Below are 19,008 nucleotides of genomic sequence, written 5' to 3'. Positions count from 1 at the left end.
AGAGCTACAAATTACTATATTTTAGGACGGAGGTAGTAACTTTTTAGTGTATTTACGTGAAAATGCCACTCAAATACCCCCATCTTCCTTTCCTCCTGTTCTCTCTCCTCCACATCTTCCTCCTAATCCCGATTCAGTGTCGGCGGGACGGGACGACGAAGGGTGGCCGCGGCGGGACGGGACGACGATGACCGGCGCGGCGGGACGGGACGTCAATGGGTGGCGCGGCGGGACGACGACCGGCGGCGCGCGGTCGGGGCGGCGACGGGCGACGACAGACAACGACGGGCGGTGCGCGGCCGGGACAAAGACGGCCGGCGCGGCGGGATGGCAACGGGCAGCATGCGCGGCGCGGTGGAGACGATGCGCAGCTGGGGCCAAGGTGGCTTGGTTTCTTTATTTTTTCAATTTTTTTCGGATCTAGAGCTGAAAGTTAGCCGAACACTTTTAACGAGTTTCCAACTTGTCAACGGGTGGTACCGCGACTACGGTATTTGTATGGTATGGGGATCGTCGGTTCCAGGGTATATACGAGATTGAGGTAAAAGAGACAGAGGCAATGATTTTTATACATGTTTAGGCCCCTTATCTGACAGGTAATAGCCCTACATCCTGTTTATATGGGATTGATATAGAAACCACAAAGTACAATAATTGTGATAATATATCTAACCGTCGTCTTAGGGGGGACGTGTGTTGGCTTGTGGCTTTGTGACGTATCCCCTCTCCTCTTAGGGGGGCTTGTATTTATACCCATAGATGCCCCCTTGTCCAAATAATACTAGGGAGATAAATATGTATACAATCCGAGTAGTCCTTATTGTTTCCATATAGAACTTTATTTATCCTTCCTTATCCGGAACTCCTTCTATATACGAGGTTTGTTTCTGTATAAGACATTGTATATGGTGGGTCCTGCCGAGTTTAGTCAACTACTATTAGGTGTTGTATCCATAACCATGGCACAACTCTAATAGGAGCTAACTCTCACTGAAGTTGAAGTTTAGTGTTAGGAGTTGGAGTTTGGAGCACTACCAAACGGGGCCTCAATAAAAATGACTTGATGAAAACATGTTCCCAATATTCAATGATGTCATCAGTTCTTAGAGAGGATATGCAACTACGATGCAACATTACATGCAGCTCTAATCGTTCGTGCTGGTGTTTGCAATTCGACAGATAGTACGGTGATGTTAGACCTATCATATAGCCAAGCCAGGTCAGCCTAGAATTCACCTTAATTTTTATGTGCCTTTTTTTCTTCAACATCGTATATATGTGCAATTATGATTTTATATGTAGCGTTATATAAAGATGATAAAATTTGTATTTCCATTAATTCCAGAATGTAAATATTTCGACTTTTCCTCAATTTTCTTCCCGTTAAAATGTTACGGGCACTTTTTTATATTAAAAAAGAAAAGAAAAAAAATAGATGGCGCGCGTTCCCAGATAGGCTACGCGGTCTACCGTGCACCAAGTTCAGGGGGATGTCGCCTTATGTGTTTGTTTAGGCAACACATCCAACCGTCCACCAATCTCACGATCCGCGACACCTCAAATCTAACGATTCAACGCTCGTTCCTCTTTGCTCGTACTATAGTCGGATCGGGTTTGCCTCGGCTCCACCGCTTCCGAATCAAAATCTTCTTCTTCTCCCATCAAAATCTTACCGGTCCCCTTTTTCTCCTCCCCTCCCCTTCCACCGAAACCCTAGGGATGGCGTCGCCGGCGTCTCGGTGCGTCCTGCTGGATCCAGGTGTGCCCGACTACGTGTTCTCCATCGGTCCAACAGAACAAGGGTGGGCGTCTATCGACTTGAAGAAGAAGAGGTACCAAGGGTGCGGGAGGTACGGCCCCTTGTTGGCGGAGAGCGTGAAGCTCTATGTGCGCCTCGCCGAGGAGCACCCGGCTCTCTCTCGGTTGGCCATCTGCGCCGACAAGAATATCATCCGCAACATCGTGGCGGAAGAACTCAAGAAGAAGAAAGCTTCCAAGGCCGCCGAATCTTCACCCCCCGGCCTCATGGTGCCGGATCTGGCGATTCGCGCCATCGAGTTCGACAAGATCGACGAGATCTCAGGTGTCACTGCCCGCGTCGAGGTCGCAGACAAGAACCTCATGGTCCTCTCCCTGTCCTTCGTCTTCACATCTAGCAAGCACTACCTCCTCTATGATGCCATTCACGCATCCATGTCCATGATCCCCATCCCGAATTGGTGCTGCGATATCTACTTACCGTCGAACCCTCTCCCTGTGCGGTACGGTGATGAGTACGCCCTAGTCCTCTTTGCCAAGAACTATCCCTACAAGAGAGAAGGACGATCCACCTGCATTGACTTGCTCTACCTGTGGACGCCTCCAAAGTCGTCGTCACCTTCAACGTCGCCGCCACCGCCACCACCGCCTCCGCCGCCGCGAGAGAAGATGTACCCGAATCCCTCCGGTGAACCGTGGCACACCAGGAAACCGCGCTTCTCGAAGGAGACGCCAGCGTCCTTCTGCCACCACGTCAAGTTCACATCCAGTAGCCATGCTTTCTGGGCTGATCTCACCAAGGGCGTCCTGTGCTGCCGCATCAAGGACCTCTTGGACAGCTTCTTCGTCCATTTTGACTTCATTGAGTTGCCCCCTGGGTGCAAGTCTGACGCCCTTGATGACTCCGATACTGGGCCAGCGGAGATGTTCCGAACCATGGGCTGCAGCACTGGGGACTTGATCAAGTTTGTCTCCATCTCCTTCGATGATTCTGTGCCGGAGGACGACAAGACGGTGACGGAGTGGACACTGGACATGGGTACCTTGCAGTGGACCAAGGGCGAGGAGCTGCGCTTCGGAACTCTGTGGGAACTGGATGACTTCAAGAAGGATGGATTACCGGAGACCGAGCCAGTGTACCCCCTGCTGAGCATGGAGGAAGGCGATGGTGGAGACCTTTACTTCATACTGTCCAGGCCAATCATGCGGTGGGAGGACCCTGCGGTGCACCACGTCTGCCGATTCAACATGACAAGCAAGAAGCTTGTGTCCAACCCTCTTTCCTGGCGCCCAGATAAGATTGTTCCTTCTGGTTTGTTGGGCTGTGAATTCTTCAGACACCTTGATAGTCAGCGCCTTGTTCCTGACAATAGGAAGATGGATGCGGGCAAAGTGCAATCCTGGGTCGAGATGGAGTCAGGTAATCAGTTTTGTGATTATACACACAGCTGCTTTTGAATTTCCAGTTCATACATGCTGAAATTGGTAACATCTTAATTTGATTGCACATTTTATACATGCTGATGTTGTGAATTACTACACTTATTACTCATTGGCTTGTTTGCAACTGTACCAAACATGTTATGGCACTAGCATTGTCATTCACCTGACTTGTGTACTGTTTTCTTATATTTTATACATGCTGATGTTGTGAATTACTACTATTACCCATTGTCTTGTTTGCTACTGTAGCAAATATGCTATGGCAATAGCATTGTCATCCATCTGACTTGTCTACTGTTTTCTTGCCCAGCATTGGAGGAAGTTGATGAAAGCATGCAGAGAGAGATATCACGGAAGCAAATGGTGTGGTCCGGGAGCCAGCTAGATTTGTTTTGCCAGGCAAATTAGGGAGATCAAATGCTGATTAGGGAGATCGGACTCTGAATTCCATCATTCGATGTTCACAAGCTGGGTTCTTTAATACTTCTGTTTATTGGTACCAGTATGTTTTTGCTTGTCGATCTCACAACCTTATGTATGCACTGAAGTAATATGAATTTATCTTGGGTGAACTGCTTTTGCAAAAACTCGCATACCTTCTTTGGGGATGGCTCATGCTCATTCTATAGTGCTTTCAGTTTGACGTGCTTGATGCTTGCTGATACATATATCAATTCCTAGTGCTTCTCTGTGGATGGTGTAGTGTTATACTCTTATCTGCGTCATAATTTCGGTCAATTTGATGCAATTGAATTCCCAACCATCTTGATCCATTATATAGCACTTCTGTGGGAGCATGTATGATGAATTGGCAGTGTTCTGTGGATATTTACGAAGGGCATATAGGCTGCTGCTTGCCCAAGCAGCCGAGAGATGATTGAGAAGATACGCGAAACAGAAGATACATAAAACGAGGTGAGCCATTAGTGTATTATTAACTAGTAGGGGGATTTTTTTGCATTTGCCTGCTAAAACAATAATTACCTCTCAAGGCTCAAGCAGTGGAGAGAACAAAAAGTACAAATTAAAGAAAGTCTTCAGATCATAGCTGTTAAATGATTGACAGTACTTTCCACGGAGTAGTGCTCCTTGAGTGTGTTCACTGCAACTCTATAGAAAAAAAAAACTGAAAGTACTCACGGCCCTGAGGGAAAAATCTAGTCAGTTTGATTTCAAGATGAACATTGGAGCTGACGTTGTAGGATGTAGGTTTAATTCTTCAGAGCTTTCGATCTGATGTCGGGCATGTAAGACCATATTGATAAATATTTTTGTATTAAAGTAATACCTAATTAAATCTGCAGGAACAAAGCTCAATAATTGGTAGTATATTATACCAACATGAGATGATTACCTGATTAAAAAGACAGGGATACAACAAAACTTGCACAACCAGCTAGCGGTAATTCGTAGATGCTGGATCAACAAATCCCATCCACTTATTCTACAGAAGATGTGAATATCACACCTGCCAAAACCAAGAGATGAAATTAAAATTAGTGGAAAGACCTTTGCCTAAGCTAAAAGGAAAATATCAAAGTGCCAATCAAATAATGTTGGGGTATTGGTGGCAAACAGTTAAACAGCAAGGGGAAGGACTGTGAACATCTAGAATCAAACGAGACCACAAGGGGGGTCGACGGGAAGGCGAGGTTGTTAACCTCGCTGCCCCGTGCCGGAGTTGTGTAACAGATCGATAATGACACTGAAGATTGCTTGCTTTATTCATCTTAGAGGCTTACAATTGTAACGAACTCTCCAAAACTAAGGGCCACTTTGAATCAAAGGATTTATATAGAAATTTCGTAGGTTTAAAAATTTATAGGAAATTTTTCTGTTTGGCCCTTTGATTCAAAGGATTAAAGCTTTCCAAATCCTATGAAATTCCTATGGAATGGCACATTGCATGTGGATTTTAGAGGAAATTTAGCAAGAGCTCCAACCTCTTGGAAAATTTCCTTTGAGTCTATCTTTCTCATCCGATTCCTACGTTTTTCCTGCGCTCCAATCAAACGATCATTCCTGTGTTTTTCCTGTGTTTTGCAATCCTCTGTTTTACACTTCAATTCCTATCAGAATCCTGTGTTTTTTCTATTCCTCCGTTTTTTCTACCCTGCGATTCAAAGGGGCCCTAAAGGATAACAACCAAATCCTAGTAAGAGCAGGTACAATAGCAGGCTATAAGCCAGCTGCAAACATATTTTAAGTAGATAAATAAGAAGAGAGAAAAGTAGCGGGCTACAGATTTGTAGCCAGCTGTAGCACGGACTTCAAGACGCAGTATGTGTATGACAGGTGGGACCAGGTATTAATAGTGTAGTATGTAACTATTGTATGAATGAGCTACTAGATTGGCTATAAATAAATTGGAGCTGGTAGTTGGCTATACTATTAAACTTGCTCTAACAGCCAAATCCTAATTAAGTGCAAGCTTATCTTTATCCACGCACGCCGGCCTCACGCTGATCCCGGCGCTGCGTCCGACTCACGCTGCTTCTGCGCGCGCTTCCGCTGATAGCCGATTCCCCACATAACATCTATTTATATGGAGCGGAATAAGCCCCAATATAGTGAAGGCTATTTAAACCTAACATGCATCAGTTACATGTGTAGTAGAGGATTAAAGCCTTGATGGCATGAAGTTGGAGGTCTTCAATGGCGGTGGGACTGTGGGAGGCTAAAAGATACTCCCTCGGTATTTTAATATATGACGCCGTTGACTTTTATACAAACGTTTGACCTTTCGTCTTATTTAAAAAATTTATATATTTATAATTTATGTTATTGTGATTTGATTTATCATCAAATGTTCTTTAAGCATGATATAAGTATTTTTATATTTGCATAAAATTTTTGAATAAAATGAGTGGTCAAACGTTGGTTAAAAAGTCAACGGCGTCATACAATAAAATAAAAGAAATGAAGAGAGTAGTAGTTTTGAGGAACCTCCACGCCGACGGGGGAAGTGGAAAAAGCCGAACCAGAGGCCCGAGTGTCCGACTAATGCGGGGCCGCCTAATTCACGGGTGATCGCGTAGGATCACCGTGCACGATCAGTTTACATTCTCATGTGCAACGGCTTAATTTGTTTAGATTGGTGTAGTTAGTTTCTTCTTCCTGTGCACGTGTGTGTTTAGATTGGTTTTGATAACAAAATCAAAAAATTAGTTTGAAAGAAAAAAACAAATTCAAATTCAAATTTAAATCGGGTATGTAAAATTTTGACTTATAAACTTTGGATATATAAACTTTAGGTGTATAAACTTTAGATGTATAGAAATACTATATAAAGAAAATATTTGAATTCAAATTCAAATTTGAATTGGATATAATTCAAATTCAAATTTGAAACGAGTATATAAACTTTTGACTTATAAACTTGGGGTCTATAGACTTTAGATGTATAAACTTTAGATGTATATAAATACTATCTATAAAAAATATTTGAATTCAAATTCAAATTTGAATCGGATATATAAACTTTTGACTTATAAACTTTAGGTCTCTAAACTTTATATGTGTAAATTTGAGGTGAATTCAAATTCAAATTTGAATCGGATATATAAACATTTGACTTATAAAATTTAGGTCTCTAAACTTTATATGTGTAAATTTAAGGTGTACAAACTTTAGATGAATAAAATTACTAAAATAGGAAATAGGAAAGTAATACGGTGCTGAAAAAGAAAAGTTAAGGGAGGGGGTTTTAGGGGCGATCGCTGGCGATAGCTGGTAGCGATCGATCGCCCCTTAGCCTTTCCGGACTAATGCGGCATGCAGGAGCGTGGAGTTGATGGGGGAAGTGAACAGGCAGCCTACGTGGTGGCCATAAACAGTTCCCGTAAGCCAGCTGCCAGCGTTGGAGGCTACAAGCGCTGATATCTTGCCTCACAAATGACATCCAACGATCCAAAATAACTGAGATGACGTGGAGGCACCAAATTGCAGAAAAATAGCATTAATAGTCCTTAGTGGGGATCAACTATAGGATTGAATATTAATTATTTTAAACTTTAAAAATAAATTAATATGATTTTTTAAAGCAATTTTCCTGTAGAAACTTTTTGCAAAAAAAACACCATTTAGTAGTTCGGAAAGTGTGCGCTCGGAAAACGAAACAATCTCTCTTTCTTTCACACGCTGCAGAATGCTACAATTTTTCTTTTTGTTAGGACTATATTTTGAACGCTAGAATTTTTCTTCACATTGAACCTGCAGAAATAGCTGCTGAAACCGCTACAGCCTACATGCAGAAACGTTAGTTTGAGCATACATGAATTTGTCAGGAGGCATCTCTGGACCTGCAAATCACACATAATATCCTCAGAAAGGCCTAAAAATGATGTGAAATTCCTGAAAGCATGGACCTACAGTATAACACGCATGCTTTCTCACAAAGATATTTGTGGGTACAAAATATGTAGTTTTTAAGTTATAGGAAGTTGAAATGTCTGTTTGCTGAACACATCTAAATCTACGTGGTAACTAGCTTATATTGGAATATAGAAGTAGGAGTAAAGCGACAAGCTGCGTGCTCGAGGCATCCGACCATGTTTCATTGGTCGTAACTATCCAATTAAAATGCGACTTAATGGTGGGCTGTGGGTGCATTGTTTTGTTAGTCGCACCCATAGCAATTAAGAACCGGTTCACGAGAAACCTGAAAGACTTACAACGTTTACCATAAGTGGGAATAGATAACTGCTTGACTTGTAGTATAGCTCGACTCTTTCCTAGGCACTGGTAGCGAGGGTGGGCGTGATGGAGTTGGGTCGGCCAGGGTGTCCGTTGTCCACTCCCGGTGTAGGGGGTGGAGGTGAAACCTCAGCATAGTGTGGATGGTTAGGGGAGGGTTATGCGAAGGGTCTTGTCACAATCACTCGACATGGTGACGTGTCCGGCCGGGCAATGTAACATGCCAGTGGATTGTGTCTTGTGGATATAGTTACGCACCTCTGGCCAAGGTGAAACTATTCGAATAGCCGTGCCCGCGGTTATGGGCGATCGACTAAATTCACCGAGATTAGTCTCACCCTTAATAAATTGGCTGGTTAGTTCAGGTGGGATGGTTGGGCCTGTTTAACGTGGTGTAGCGTTGACCAGTGGAGATTAAATATTGTCTTAATTAACCAACTATTTTACTGTTTTTAAAACTACAAATGCTTTGCAACTGCCTTTATACAAATAGCCACAAACCTCCCTTTGTCTCCCGTTGCACGAATGCATCGGTGGTGTGGCTTGCTGAGTACGGTGGTTGTACTCAGTCTTGCTATTTTTTCCCTTTTCAGAAGTGCAGTGCTTCTGAGTCGAAGACGAAGTTAGAGGACCAAGGCTCAGACCCCAGTTAAATTTTGCATGTGGAGTGGAGCTGAAGCCCCGTTAGGATCGCTATTTTTCCGTTGCTGCTGCTTTCTTTTCGGTGTGAGGACGAAGTGCCTCTTTTGTAAGTATTTACGCTTTATTTACGTTTAGATCTGTATATTAATTTATCGTTTTGTGTACCCTGGCTGATTCATAGATAGAGATTTAATACACAAAATAGTCTGAAAATTTGGATTAAATTTCTGGACGTGACATGAACCGACGGGCGGTGGCGAGGAAGCAGAAGGTGGAGCATGCGGCGCGGAGAAGCTCGATAGCCAGCGGCTGACCTCTCCCCAGCCTCTTGCACCGGATTCGTTAGTGGTGGCACCAAGGTGGCGTCGGATTTGTGGATTTATTTTTTGTTGTTGGGTATATTTATTCTCTGATGTCAATCGATCTTGGTGGCAATTTAATTTTGATTCGGGGATTTGACTTTGATTTGGGGCAATGGGGAGCAACTCGATGCATTGGTTTCATTCAAGCCAATGCATCGAGCCGATTTGTGTGTGTGTGTGTGTGTTTTTTTTGCCTCGCGTGCGCCTTAAAGATGCTAGTTGTGAAACCGACACCAATTACTCGAGTCATCTGTGCTGTTTTAATGGTGCCTGTTAGGAAAACAGACCTCAATGGGGTTTCCCGATCGGCACCAATAACACTTTCTATAGTAGTGTTAGCTCGTGGCCACTTTGAACCGTAACAAAATTTAGCAATGGTAAATGTAACAGGGTAATAAACCAAACATAATAATGCAAATTCTACCCTATCAAAATTAATTTAGTAATTTTGAAAACTTGCAATATTAAAAACACGATCAAAGTTTAATAAGTTTTCGAACTAAATGCATAAACTACAACCAAATATTGTTAATGCCAAATATACCATGATCGGATAGAAATGAAAATGGTACTCCCTTTGCTTTTAATAGATGACGTCATTCACCTTTAAGCACATGTTTGATCATTCGTCTATTCAAAATTTTTATGCAAATGTTTAGAATATAAATCATGCTTAAAGTACTATGAGTGATAAAACAACTCACGACCAGACAAATTATAATTGCGTAAATTTTTTGGATAAAATGAATGGTCAAACGTATTAAAAAGCCAACGGTACCATTTATTAAAAAACAGAGGCAGTAACAAACTAAACTCTCATAGGTCCTACGATATTTTAAGGAATTTTACACAAAACATCTCAATGCCCGCATAATGAAAAGTGGGTCCTTGAGAAAATTAGTTTTTCTGCTCCTCCCCTAAGCCGATCTCCTTCCTTACGAGCGCACCGCGCCAGGCTGGCTCCTCCTTCATTCCCTTCAAATTAGCCACGTAGACGCCACTTCAGCTAACACCACTGTTTAAACCACCATGATACTTGTCGACGGGGGATACCCGTAGACCGGATATAGAGGGTATTAGGGTACGCTGGTATAAGGATCTACGTAGTACGACATCGAGCAATCAAAAGACAAGAATGGTTCAGGCCCCTTGATAGGTAATAGCCCTAATCCAGTTGATATGGGATTATATGGTGGAAAACACGGATTACACAGGAAAAGACGGAACTCGAGGGATTCGGCGAGATTGTAGTCGAGACGATTCGACTAGCTCTCGTTGACTTGGCCCCTTGCAGACTCCGACTTCGTAGGCTATGTAGGTTGTGTTGGCTCTGAGATTCGATCATCTATGCCCTCCCCGGGGGGTCCCTTTTATACCGTAGGTTGGGCACTATCCGAGTAGGACTCGAATATACCAGACCTGGTACGATACGTAGGCAACCCAATTCTTGTCCGAGAAGGTCTCTCCTTGTCTGTTGTCTTTACGAAGAGTTTCCTTATGTGCTAAAGGATTTATCCGTGTACACGTGGATATGCCTTGTCGATATGTGACGTATATCGTGGGGTAGAGGGTATGCCTGACCCGTAACCCTGACAATACTTATATTGCACCGGTTTTGACAGTTGACGTTGTATCTGGTTTTTCGGTTGAATGACGCAAATCGGATTCGTCGACAAGTTAAGGAATATCATATGAACTTATTCAAAAAAGAAACAGGCCGAAGCCCAAAACGTTGTCGATGCTCCCCGAACGGGTCAAGCCCCCATGCCAATTTATGGATAGCCCGAAAGGGAAAGAGATCGGAATCCACAGCGGGCCGGGAAAAGGAAACATACCTGATCTTGCGCGTCTCTGATTGCGAATATCTGTAATTTTGACAAATTGACCCTTTAAGAAAACTTATTTTAAGATTGGTCCATACTAAAAACTAATTGCAAAAATAAGCTGTCGGCTCAGCGCCATTGAGATTGGCGCTGATATATAACGTCTTAGCGCCTGCAACGTTGGCGCTAAAATCCTAGCTAAGCTGTCAGCAAATTCCACGTGGCAGAGGGTCAGCGCTAAATCTTTTGGCGCTGACCCCACGTACTACATTAAGAATATTCCTTTTGCATCATAGTTGGAAGTGTGATAGTGGTGCAATGGTTTGGTTGCTTGCCTGGTGTGTGCATGGTCTTGTGTTCGATTCCCGCCGTCACCATGTAGAACCCATTTTCTTTATTTTTTTCCTCTGTTGTTTGCTTTTAAAAAACAAATGATTTTTTATCTATTATTTTTATTCTCTCAGTTGGCTTTTTAAATTCTCTCATCTTTTTTATTCTCTCAAGAAGGCAGAAAGAGAACATATACCAAGAATAAATAAATAAATAAATGCTTTTAAAAAAATAAATGATTTTTTACCTTCTTTTCTATTCACTCGGTTGGCTTTTTAAAACAAAATAAATGTGACATTGATTATTCTCTCAGCTGTTTGCTAGTTCACGAAAGCAGAAAGAGAACAGACCAAGGAAAAAAAATAAAGAAAAAAATTTGCATTGCAGGGGATCGAACCCGAGAAGTCTTGCATGCCAGCACATCTCTCACCACTAGGCTACACTTGCATCACATATTACATATTGTTGCTTCCTTCTTATCCGGTACGTGGTTCTGCCGCTGACCCTCTGCCACGTTCGAATTTGCTACCAGCGCATCTAGGATCTTAGCGCCAACGTTACCGGCGCTAAAACGTTATATATCAGTGCCAATCTCAATGGCGCTGAGCCGACGGCTCATTTTTCAATTAGTTTTTAGCATGGACCAATCTTAAAATAAGTTTTCGTAAAGGGTCAATTTGTCAAAATAAGGCTGCGAACCGAATATAGCGGTTTTGCACTTTGTGTATCGGCGGGACTACTCGGTTTACCGTGTATTCCGTAGCAGATTAAGGGAGGCTTTTGTTTGGAGCTGGTTTGACTAACCAAACTACCACTCTATTTATTACGAGAGACTCTATCCATATATACTTTAAATAAAATTTTCTCTTAAACTATTCATCCTATTACACTGTTGTGTCCGTAATAATTAAATCTTTATAACAAGATCTCACATGATTATATTTTGATGAAAAATTATAAATTACTTTTTAGACATATAATAGTAAATTCAATAAAGCCTAATAGTAATTTATAGAAGTAACTTATAAAAAAGAAAGTAACTTTAATGCATGCCTTTTTTCATTGTGGACGTGACTACACAGCTAGTGGTAGCTGGTTTGTACACAGCTAGTGGTAGCTGGTTTGTACTCCATCTAGTGTCTCCTTTTAACTTAAAAAATGCAATAGTATGTATCTTTTTTTAATCTCTTTAATAAATTATATATTTTAAATTACGTATTATTTTTAAGATCTATTTACATCATTGTACTCCACACCAAAATATGTGACAAAACGAGATTCATATTGAATATATTTGTTGTAGCAAGGGGTAAACTTTGCCCCCCAAGTTTGGCCAAAAACACATTTCGCCCAAAAAGCCTACTTAAAGATAAAATACTCAGAGAGTTTCCCCTAAAATATAAAAACTCGAATGAAGTTCTCCTCTTTATAGAAAAGTTCTTTTAGGACATGTTGTTACCCAAAGGAAACAGCATTATGAGGAAAAGTACATTCGAGTTAATGTCAAGTAGACAGATGTATTCGAGCCAACATCATCCACCTGACATTATTTTTCTTAATAGTTGTATCCGAGCAGGTTCCTATGGAGTGACAAGGCGCCAAGATAATGGAAAAGTCTTATCGAGCAATTGACTCATTCGAGAAAAATAACTATGGGGACCACTTCAACTACTCTAACCAGCTGGCACCAGATGTCACCTAGGGACCACCAGCAAAGTACTATTATACCCCTAGGGCATATGGATCACTAGGGGTAATACGGTAACTTCATGTAAGCCCATGATGGCAAAGATGTAAATATTTGTGGTCATGGTCGAACACTATAAAAGGCCGACCAGAGTCCTGTAGCAAGGACACAATGAAATAGAGAAAAAAGTATCTTATATACATCCTGACATCTACTTTTGGGCTCACTCTCAGGGTAAACGGGAATTTACACTTTCCCGTTTACCCCCAACTCTGTTTGTGCCCTAAGGTCACAACAATATTCAAACATTTTATTAATTTAAAAGTAATTTATTACATGTTAGAAAATTAACTTCAATGTTATCAGGAAGTAACTATTACTTCTTATACATGGTTAATTCTCATTAGTTATTCCATCAATGTTATCTGCAATCCATTAAAGGTTTTATCTTCTTTTCTCATTCTACATGAAAAACAAAAATGAAAGGAAAAAAGCAATCGGTGATTAAACATATTTATAAAGAGTTACTTCTGAACCATGCAAAAGTTACTTCCAATTAACATTGAAGTTACTTACAAAATTTGTTAAACTTACGTGTGTTGATTTGTGTTGATTAAATTTAATTTCTAGATAAAGTCATATTTTTTATCCTTACAACGAATTTGTTGACGTTTGATGTCGCGATTCTGTTATTTGCATAGTATGGGGGATCGTTGGTGCTAGGATATATGCGAGACTGAGGTAAAAGAGATGGGGACGAGGATTTTTATACAGGTTCGGGCCCCTGAATTGTCAGGTAATAACCCTACATCCTGTTGGCCGGAGCCGGTGTTGCTCTTTATTCACCATAATCACACCAGTACAATATGTGGGGTAGCCTATCTAACTGTTGTCGACATGGCGGTCTGAAGTTCTGACTCGTAGTCGACAAGAGGGTAGTCTTCCTCCTCGAATCCGTGCCCGGCGAGATCAGAGATAGCGCTTTCGTCTCTCCTGACAGTATCCAGAGACACCATAGGGGACTAACCGTGCTTATCCCTGAAGTCGATATCCGCCGACGTCTTGTCTTGGCCTATGTTGGCTTGTATGTTGTGGCTTCTGTTGTTCTGTAGATTGTGGTGGGTGTGTCGATTGTCTGTTTCCCCTCTCCTCCTAAGAGGCCTTGTATTTATACCCATAGGTGTTCCCTTATCCAAGTAGAACTAGGGAAACCAATATGGATACAATCCGAGTAGTCCTTGTCGTTTCCGTGTAGAACTCTAGTCATCCTTCCTTATGCGTAACTCCTCCTATATCCGAAGGTTGTTTCCGTATAAGACATGGTATGTGGTGGGTCCTGCCGAGATGTAGTCGACTACTATTAGGTATGTGGTATCCATAATCCTGACAGAATTTACTTTTAATGTCGTGACAAAGTTACTTCCGTTTTGTTTTAAGTTACTTTTATAATATATGCAAATTACTTTTAGACTTTATTGAATTTACATTTATATGTCTAAGAAATAATTTAGTCAAATCTAAAAGTAACTTTTTTTATATATAATAAAAGTAATTTACAAATATAAATATTTTTTCATCGTAATATAATCATGTAAGATCTTATTGTGAAGATTTAATTGTAACGAACACGATGGTGTAATTGGATTGTAGATCGGATAAATAATTTGAGAGAACTTTATTTGAAGAGGAAAAAGACATCCACGTGGATGGACGCCATGACGACGTGCACGATCAGACGGCTGTGAGATGCTTCGTGCTATAGAGCTAAACCGAGAGCGCTCTTGAAATAGATTTTCCGCTTTTGTTTATGTGTTTCTTTATTTACAGCACACATCCACCGTCCGCTAATCGGACATCCGCGACAACCCAAATCTAACGACTCAGCCCTCTTTTCTTTCTACTACTCGTATGATCGTATCACCGTGCAAAATCGCACCATCTCTCTCAAGTTTTTTTTTCAGATTGGCTATAATTATGGCGACAGATTTTTCCCATAAACGCAGTCGAATTTTGAGCCTTAGTATTGGTATGAAGATTCGTGCTCACAGGGCATCAGCACACAGGCTTTACTTTTTTTTTTCATGTCGGTGATTGGTTCTGACACTCTGCCATAGATGCATACTGTTATGTTTTTTAAACTTTGGTTGTTGTTGTAAATTATATATTTATATAAATTTACACGGTAGTTACACCCCACTTGCACACCACTTACATATATAATTTTGGGATTGACATATGTAATTTTAAGACCTACATATGTAATTTTAAGACTTACATTGTAAATACACTAAAATTATATATATAATTTAGAGACTTACAATGTAAATACATGCCGACTATATTTTAGTAAAAAATATGGCACTATAAATATAGCTAGTTCCTTTTTTTTTTCCGGATCGACCAATTTTATTAAGAGAGGGAGTTTCTCTCAAGTATTCCCCCATCAAATCTCACCGTGCACACATCTAATCTCCGCCTCCTTCCCCTTCCTTCCCCTCCCCCCTCCTTCCTCTACCGCAATCCTCGGCGATGGCGGCGTCTCGGTCTCCGCCTCCGTCATCGCCATGGCCTTCCTGGGTCCTGCTGGATCCAAACGTGTCGGACTACAGATTTTGCATCGGTCCAACAGCAAAAGGGTGGAAGGTCGTCGATTTTACGAACAAGAACTACGGAGCCGGGAAGAAGTATGGCCAATTGATGGCGGAGTGTCTGAAGCTATATGTGCGCCTCGCCGACGGCGACGCGGGCCTGGATCAATCAGAGTTGGCCATCACTGCAAACGACGGGGTCATCCGCTCCATCATAGAGGAGGAGCTCACGGAACAAACTGGCTGCCTGAAGATGGATCTTCACGGGATCGTGCACGCCTCGTGTGTCACCGGCTACGTCGAGATCGCGGACAAGAACCTCATCATCCTCACCGTGTCTTACTCCTTCGCTCGTGACAATTACTACCTTATCTACGATGCCACTCTCCGGTCGCTTTCCATGATACCCCATGTATCTGCTCATCCCTATTGCCAGGCCTATTACCCGTGCGACCCTCTCCCTGTGCGCTACGGCGACGAGTACACCCTTGTACTCTTCGCGCGGAATTTGGAGTACCAGAAAGAAGAACAAGGATGCAACTACTACCACCGTGATGTGCTCTGCCTGTGGCCGCCGCCGCCATCGTCGGAGAAACCGCCTCTGCTGCTGCGTGACACCCCGGGTCCCTCCATTGAGCCGTGGCACTTGAAGGAGCCCGTCTTCCCGGAGGGGAAGACGCCATCGGAGTTCCGCCACCACGTCAAGTTCACGTCCACAAGCCATGCTTTCTGGGCTGACCTCACGAAGGGCGTCCTGTGCTGCCGCTGCAGCGACCTCTTCGACAGCTACCACGTCAACTTCAGCTTCATCGAGCTGCCCCATGGGTGCGAGTGTGACGCCCTGGACATGCCGGATACTGCGCCGGCGGAGATATACCGGACCATGGGTTGCACCTCTGGGAGCTCGATCAAGTTCGTCTCCATCTCCTTCGAAGATTCTATGCCGGTGGATGAAAAGACCATGACAGTGTGGACGCTGGACACGGCCTCTTGGGGATGGACTAAGGATGTGGAGCTCAGCCTGGGAAGTCTGTGGGAGCTGGAGGACTTCAAGAAGAATGGATTGCCGGAGACTCAGCCAGTCTACCCTTTCCTGAGGAAGGAGGAAGATGAAGACAATGTCCTCTACTTCACGCTGTCCAGTTTACTGTTGGGGCCAATCAGCGAATGTGGGGAACCTGCGGTGCACCACATGTGCCGCTTCGACATGAGAAGCATGAGGCTCGAGTCCAGCCCTCTTTCCTTTCCCCCAGATATGATTGTTCCGCAGCGTTTGTTTGGCTCTGAGTTCTTCAGATACCTTGACCGTCATGTTCAGGTTCCTGGTTGTGGCAAAGGCAAGAGGAAGTTGAATGAGGACTACTGATGCTAATTTGCCCAAGTGAATTCCTAGGGTTGTGTGCTCAGGTAATCCGTTTTGTCTCATACACACAAGCTTAATTTGTTTGAACTTTTGCAATTCATACATGCTGAAATTGCTGCTTTGTCATCTTCTTTTTAGTGCTACAATTACTCAATTGTCTTGTTTACAACTGTAGCAAGCATGTTATGGCATTAGCAGTGTACTATTCATCTGAGTTGTCTGCTTCTTTTGTTGGCCAGCAATGGAGCGAGTGGAAGAGCATGCAGAAGTAGAGATCAGAGAAGTAATTCGTGTGGTGTGGGAGCCAGCTAGACTTTTTTTATTTTTATTTCGCCAGGCTGCTGATTAGGAGATCAGATTCTGAATGACATGTTTTATGTTCACAAGCTGGGTTTGTTTTGCTACAGCCTGCATGTCTCTTTAGTACTACTATTGTTTATCGTTACCAGTATGTGCTTGCTCATTGATTGCTTAATCTTGATGCACTGAAGGAGCATGAGTTTATTTGGTTATTTCATTTTAACGCTTTCGCTAGAACTCACATGCCTCCCTTCGAGAAGGCTCATGCTCAATCTTATAGTGTTTTCAGTTTGATGTGCTTCCTCTGCAGATGGTGTGATACTCGTATCTGCCTCATGATTTTGGTTGATTTGTATAATTGCATTATCAACCATCTTGATTCTTGAACATAGATAGATCCATTGGATAGTGCATAATATCTGTGGATGTTTGTATGATTGATTCGACAGTGTTTCTGTGTGCTGTGGGTGCATTCATGATAGATTGGTGCTTGGATGCTATGCTGCCGCAGCTAGTTGCTTCGCCAAGCAGCAAGCGAAGTAGCCGTGCACAGACACCTGCTGCATCAAGCAGCTGAGCAGGAGGTGTATTGTCTAATGGTTAATTAATCATTTTCCTTTGTTCGGACATGTATTGCAATGCTGGAATTTTCTTACACCAATACCTGCAGAATAGCTGTTGAAGCCACTTAATTACATTTAGAGGCAGGAGCACTAGTTTACTTACATGATATATATATGTATAAAATATGTGCGAGCAAACACGAACGGTTTAAAGAGGCATCTCTCTTACTCTCTTAGGACCTGCAATATCACACATGATTAGTTCTAGATAGTCAATGAACTTACATAGAGTAGCTTAGGTTTATCAGTATCTGTGTGGTTCTTATATCTTAAGATTACAATGCAATATATTCTATCTGTGGAGCTGATCAGGTTTTAAGCTCGTTATCAATCCTTGTGTATAGATATTTTTCTTATTGTTTGGATCAAGGCTATATAATCTTAGCTAAGCCACAGATATATTACTCTTTAATTTAGCTCCGTCAAATCGACCTCTTGTTTTTGGAACCTCACAGAAACATCTAGTTTCACAAAGTATAAGCGTATAATTTGTGGATGCTGATACTGGAAATGTTCTATCAAGTGGCAAAGGTTTGGTTTCTAGGGTTTAGGGTTTAGGGTTAGGGTTTAGGGTTTAGGCTGAAGTGTAACCATATTTTCTTCAAACAACAAAGATTTGTGTGAAATATGGTTACACTTCAGCCGCTGCTTGGTAAGTTTGTTGGAAGAAGGGGTTTATTTATGTTAAGTTATTGCACCAGTGATGGTGGTGTTAATAATGCTAGGCAACGCAACATGTATTTTCTAGCACACTAGTCATGGATATACTTGATCAGATTGTTTGTTGGGGGACTTATACTACTTTCTTCGTTTCACAATGTAGGTCATTCTAGCATTTCCCACATTCATATTGCATCAACATCTCACATTCATATTGCATCAATATGAATGTGGGAAATGCTAGAATGACTTACATTGTGAAACAGATGGAGTATTTTGTTACCATAACATTAGTACCATATTTCCACTTGAAAATGTCAGACTTTGTCGAAAATATCAGTGGTTAATCTAGTTATTCATTCAGTGGCCAATGGAATGGATTCATTCAGCTGTCGGTACTCTGTAGTAAATAATATGCAAAGCAGCAAGTCATGGAATACATGGGCTATAATTTGGAATGGATTCATTCAGCTGTCAGCACTCTGTAGTAAATAATCTGCAAAACAGCAATTCATGGACTACATGGGCTATAATTTGGTTGTTTAGGAAGGTGCTGCTAATCTGTTGAAGAGGCAGCAATAGTTTGATGAATTGCATTTCTGTCGTGGACGAACTGTTAAAGTTTATTGCTTAGCTTTGATTGTCTTGCTCTGTAATTGAGTCTTGAATGAATATGAATGCTCCCTCTTTCACTGTGAGAATACTTGAGAAGTTATAGTTTCTACATCCTGTGG

At 42.1% G+C, this 19,008-nt stretch overlaps 2 protein-coding genes across 2 annotated transcripts; both read left to right on the top strand.

Moving 5' to 3' along the window:
- Nucleotides 1–1,639: 1,639 nt before the first annotated feature.
- On the top strand, nt 1,640–3,754 carry LOC127768507 (uncharacterized). Its single transcript, XM_052294100.1, has 2 exons — nt 1,640–3,178; nt 3,512–3,754. Exons 1-2 carry the CDS (start codon nt 1,720–1,722, stop codon nt 3,607–3,609), a joined length of 1,557 nt encoding a protein of 518 aa, XP_052150060.1. The 5' UTR covers nt 1,640–1,719; the 3' UTR covers nt 3,610–3,754.
- Nucleotides 3,755–15,194: 11,440 nt separating this feature from the next.
- LOC127768411 (uncharacterized) lies at nt 15,195–17,179 on the top strand. Its single transcript, XM_052293993.1, has 2 exons — nt 15,195–16,735; nt 16,931–17,179. The coding sequence occupies exon 1, from the start codon at nt 15,270–15,272 to the stop codon at nt 16,692–16,694; it is 1,425 nt and encodes a 474-aa protein (XP_052149953.1). The 5' UTR covers nt 15,195–15,269; the 3' UTR covers nt 16,695–16,735; nt 16,931–17,179.
- Nucleotides 17,180–19,008: the final 1,829 nt, after the last annotated feature.

This window comes from Oryza glaberrima, chromosome 3 (assembly GCF_000147395.1).
Source record: "Oryza glaberrima chromosome 3, OglaRS2, whole genome shotgun sequence".
Lineage (NCBI taxonomy): Eukaryota > Viridiplantae > Streptophyta > Magnoliopsida > Poales > Poaceae > Oryza > Oryza glaberrima.
This window is presented reverse-complemented; position numbering and strand designations above follow the sequence as displayed.

Coding starts and splice junctions, on each gene's coding strand:
- LOC127768507 (XM_052294100.1), top strand. CDS start 1,720: ATGGCGTCGCCGGCGTCTCGGTGCGTCCTGCTGGATCCAGGTGTGCCC. Junction 3,179..3,511: donor CTGGGTCGAGATGGAGTCAG/GTAATCAGTTTT, acceptor TTTCTTGCCCAG/CATTGGAGGAAGTTGATGAA.
- LOC127768411 (XM_052293993.1), top strand. CDS start 15,270: ATGGCGGCGTCTCGGTCTCCGCCTCCGTCATCGCCATGGCCTTCCTGG.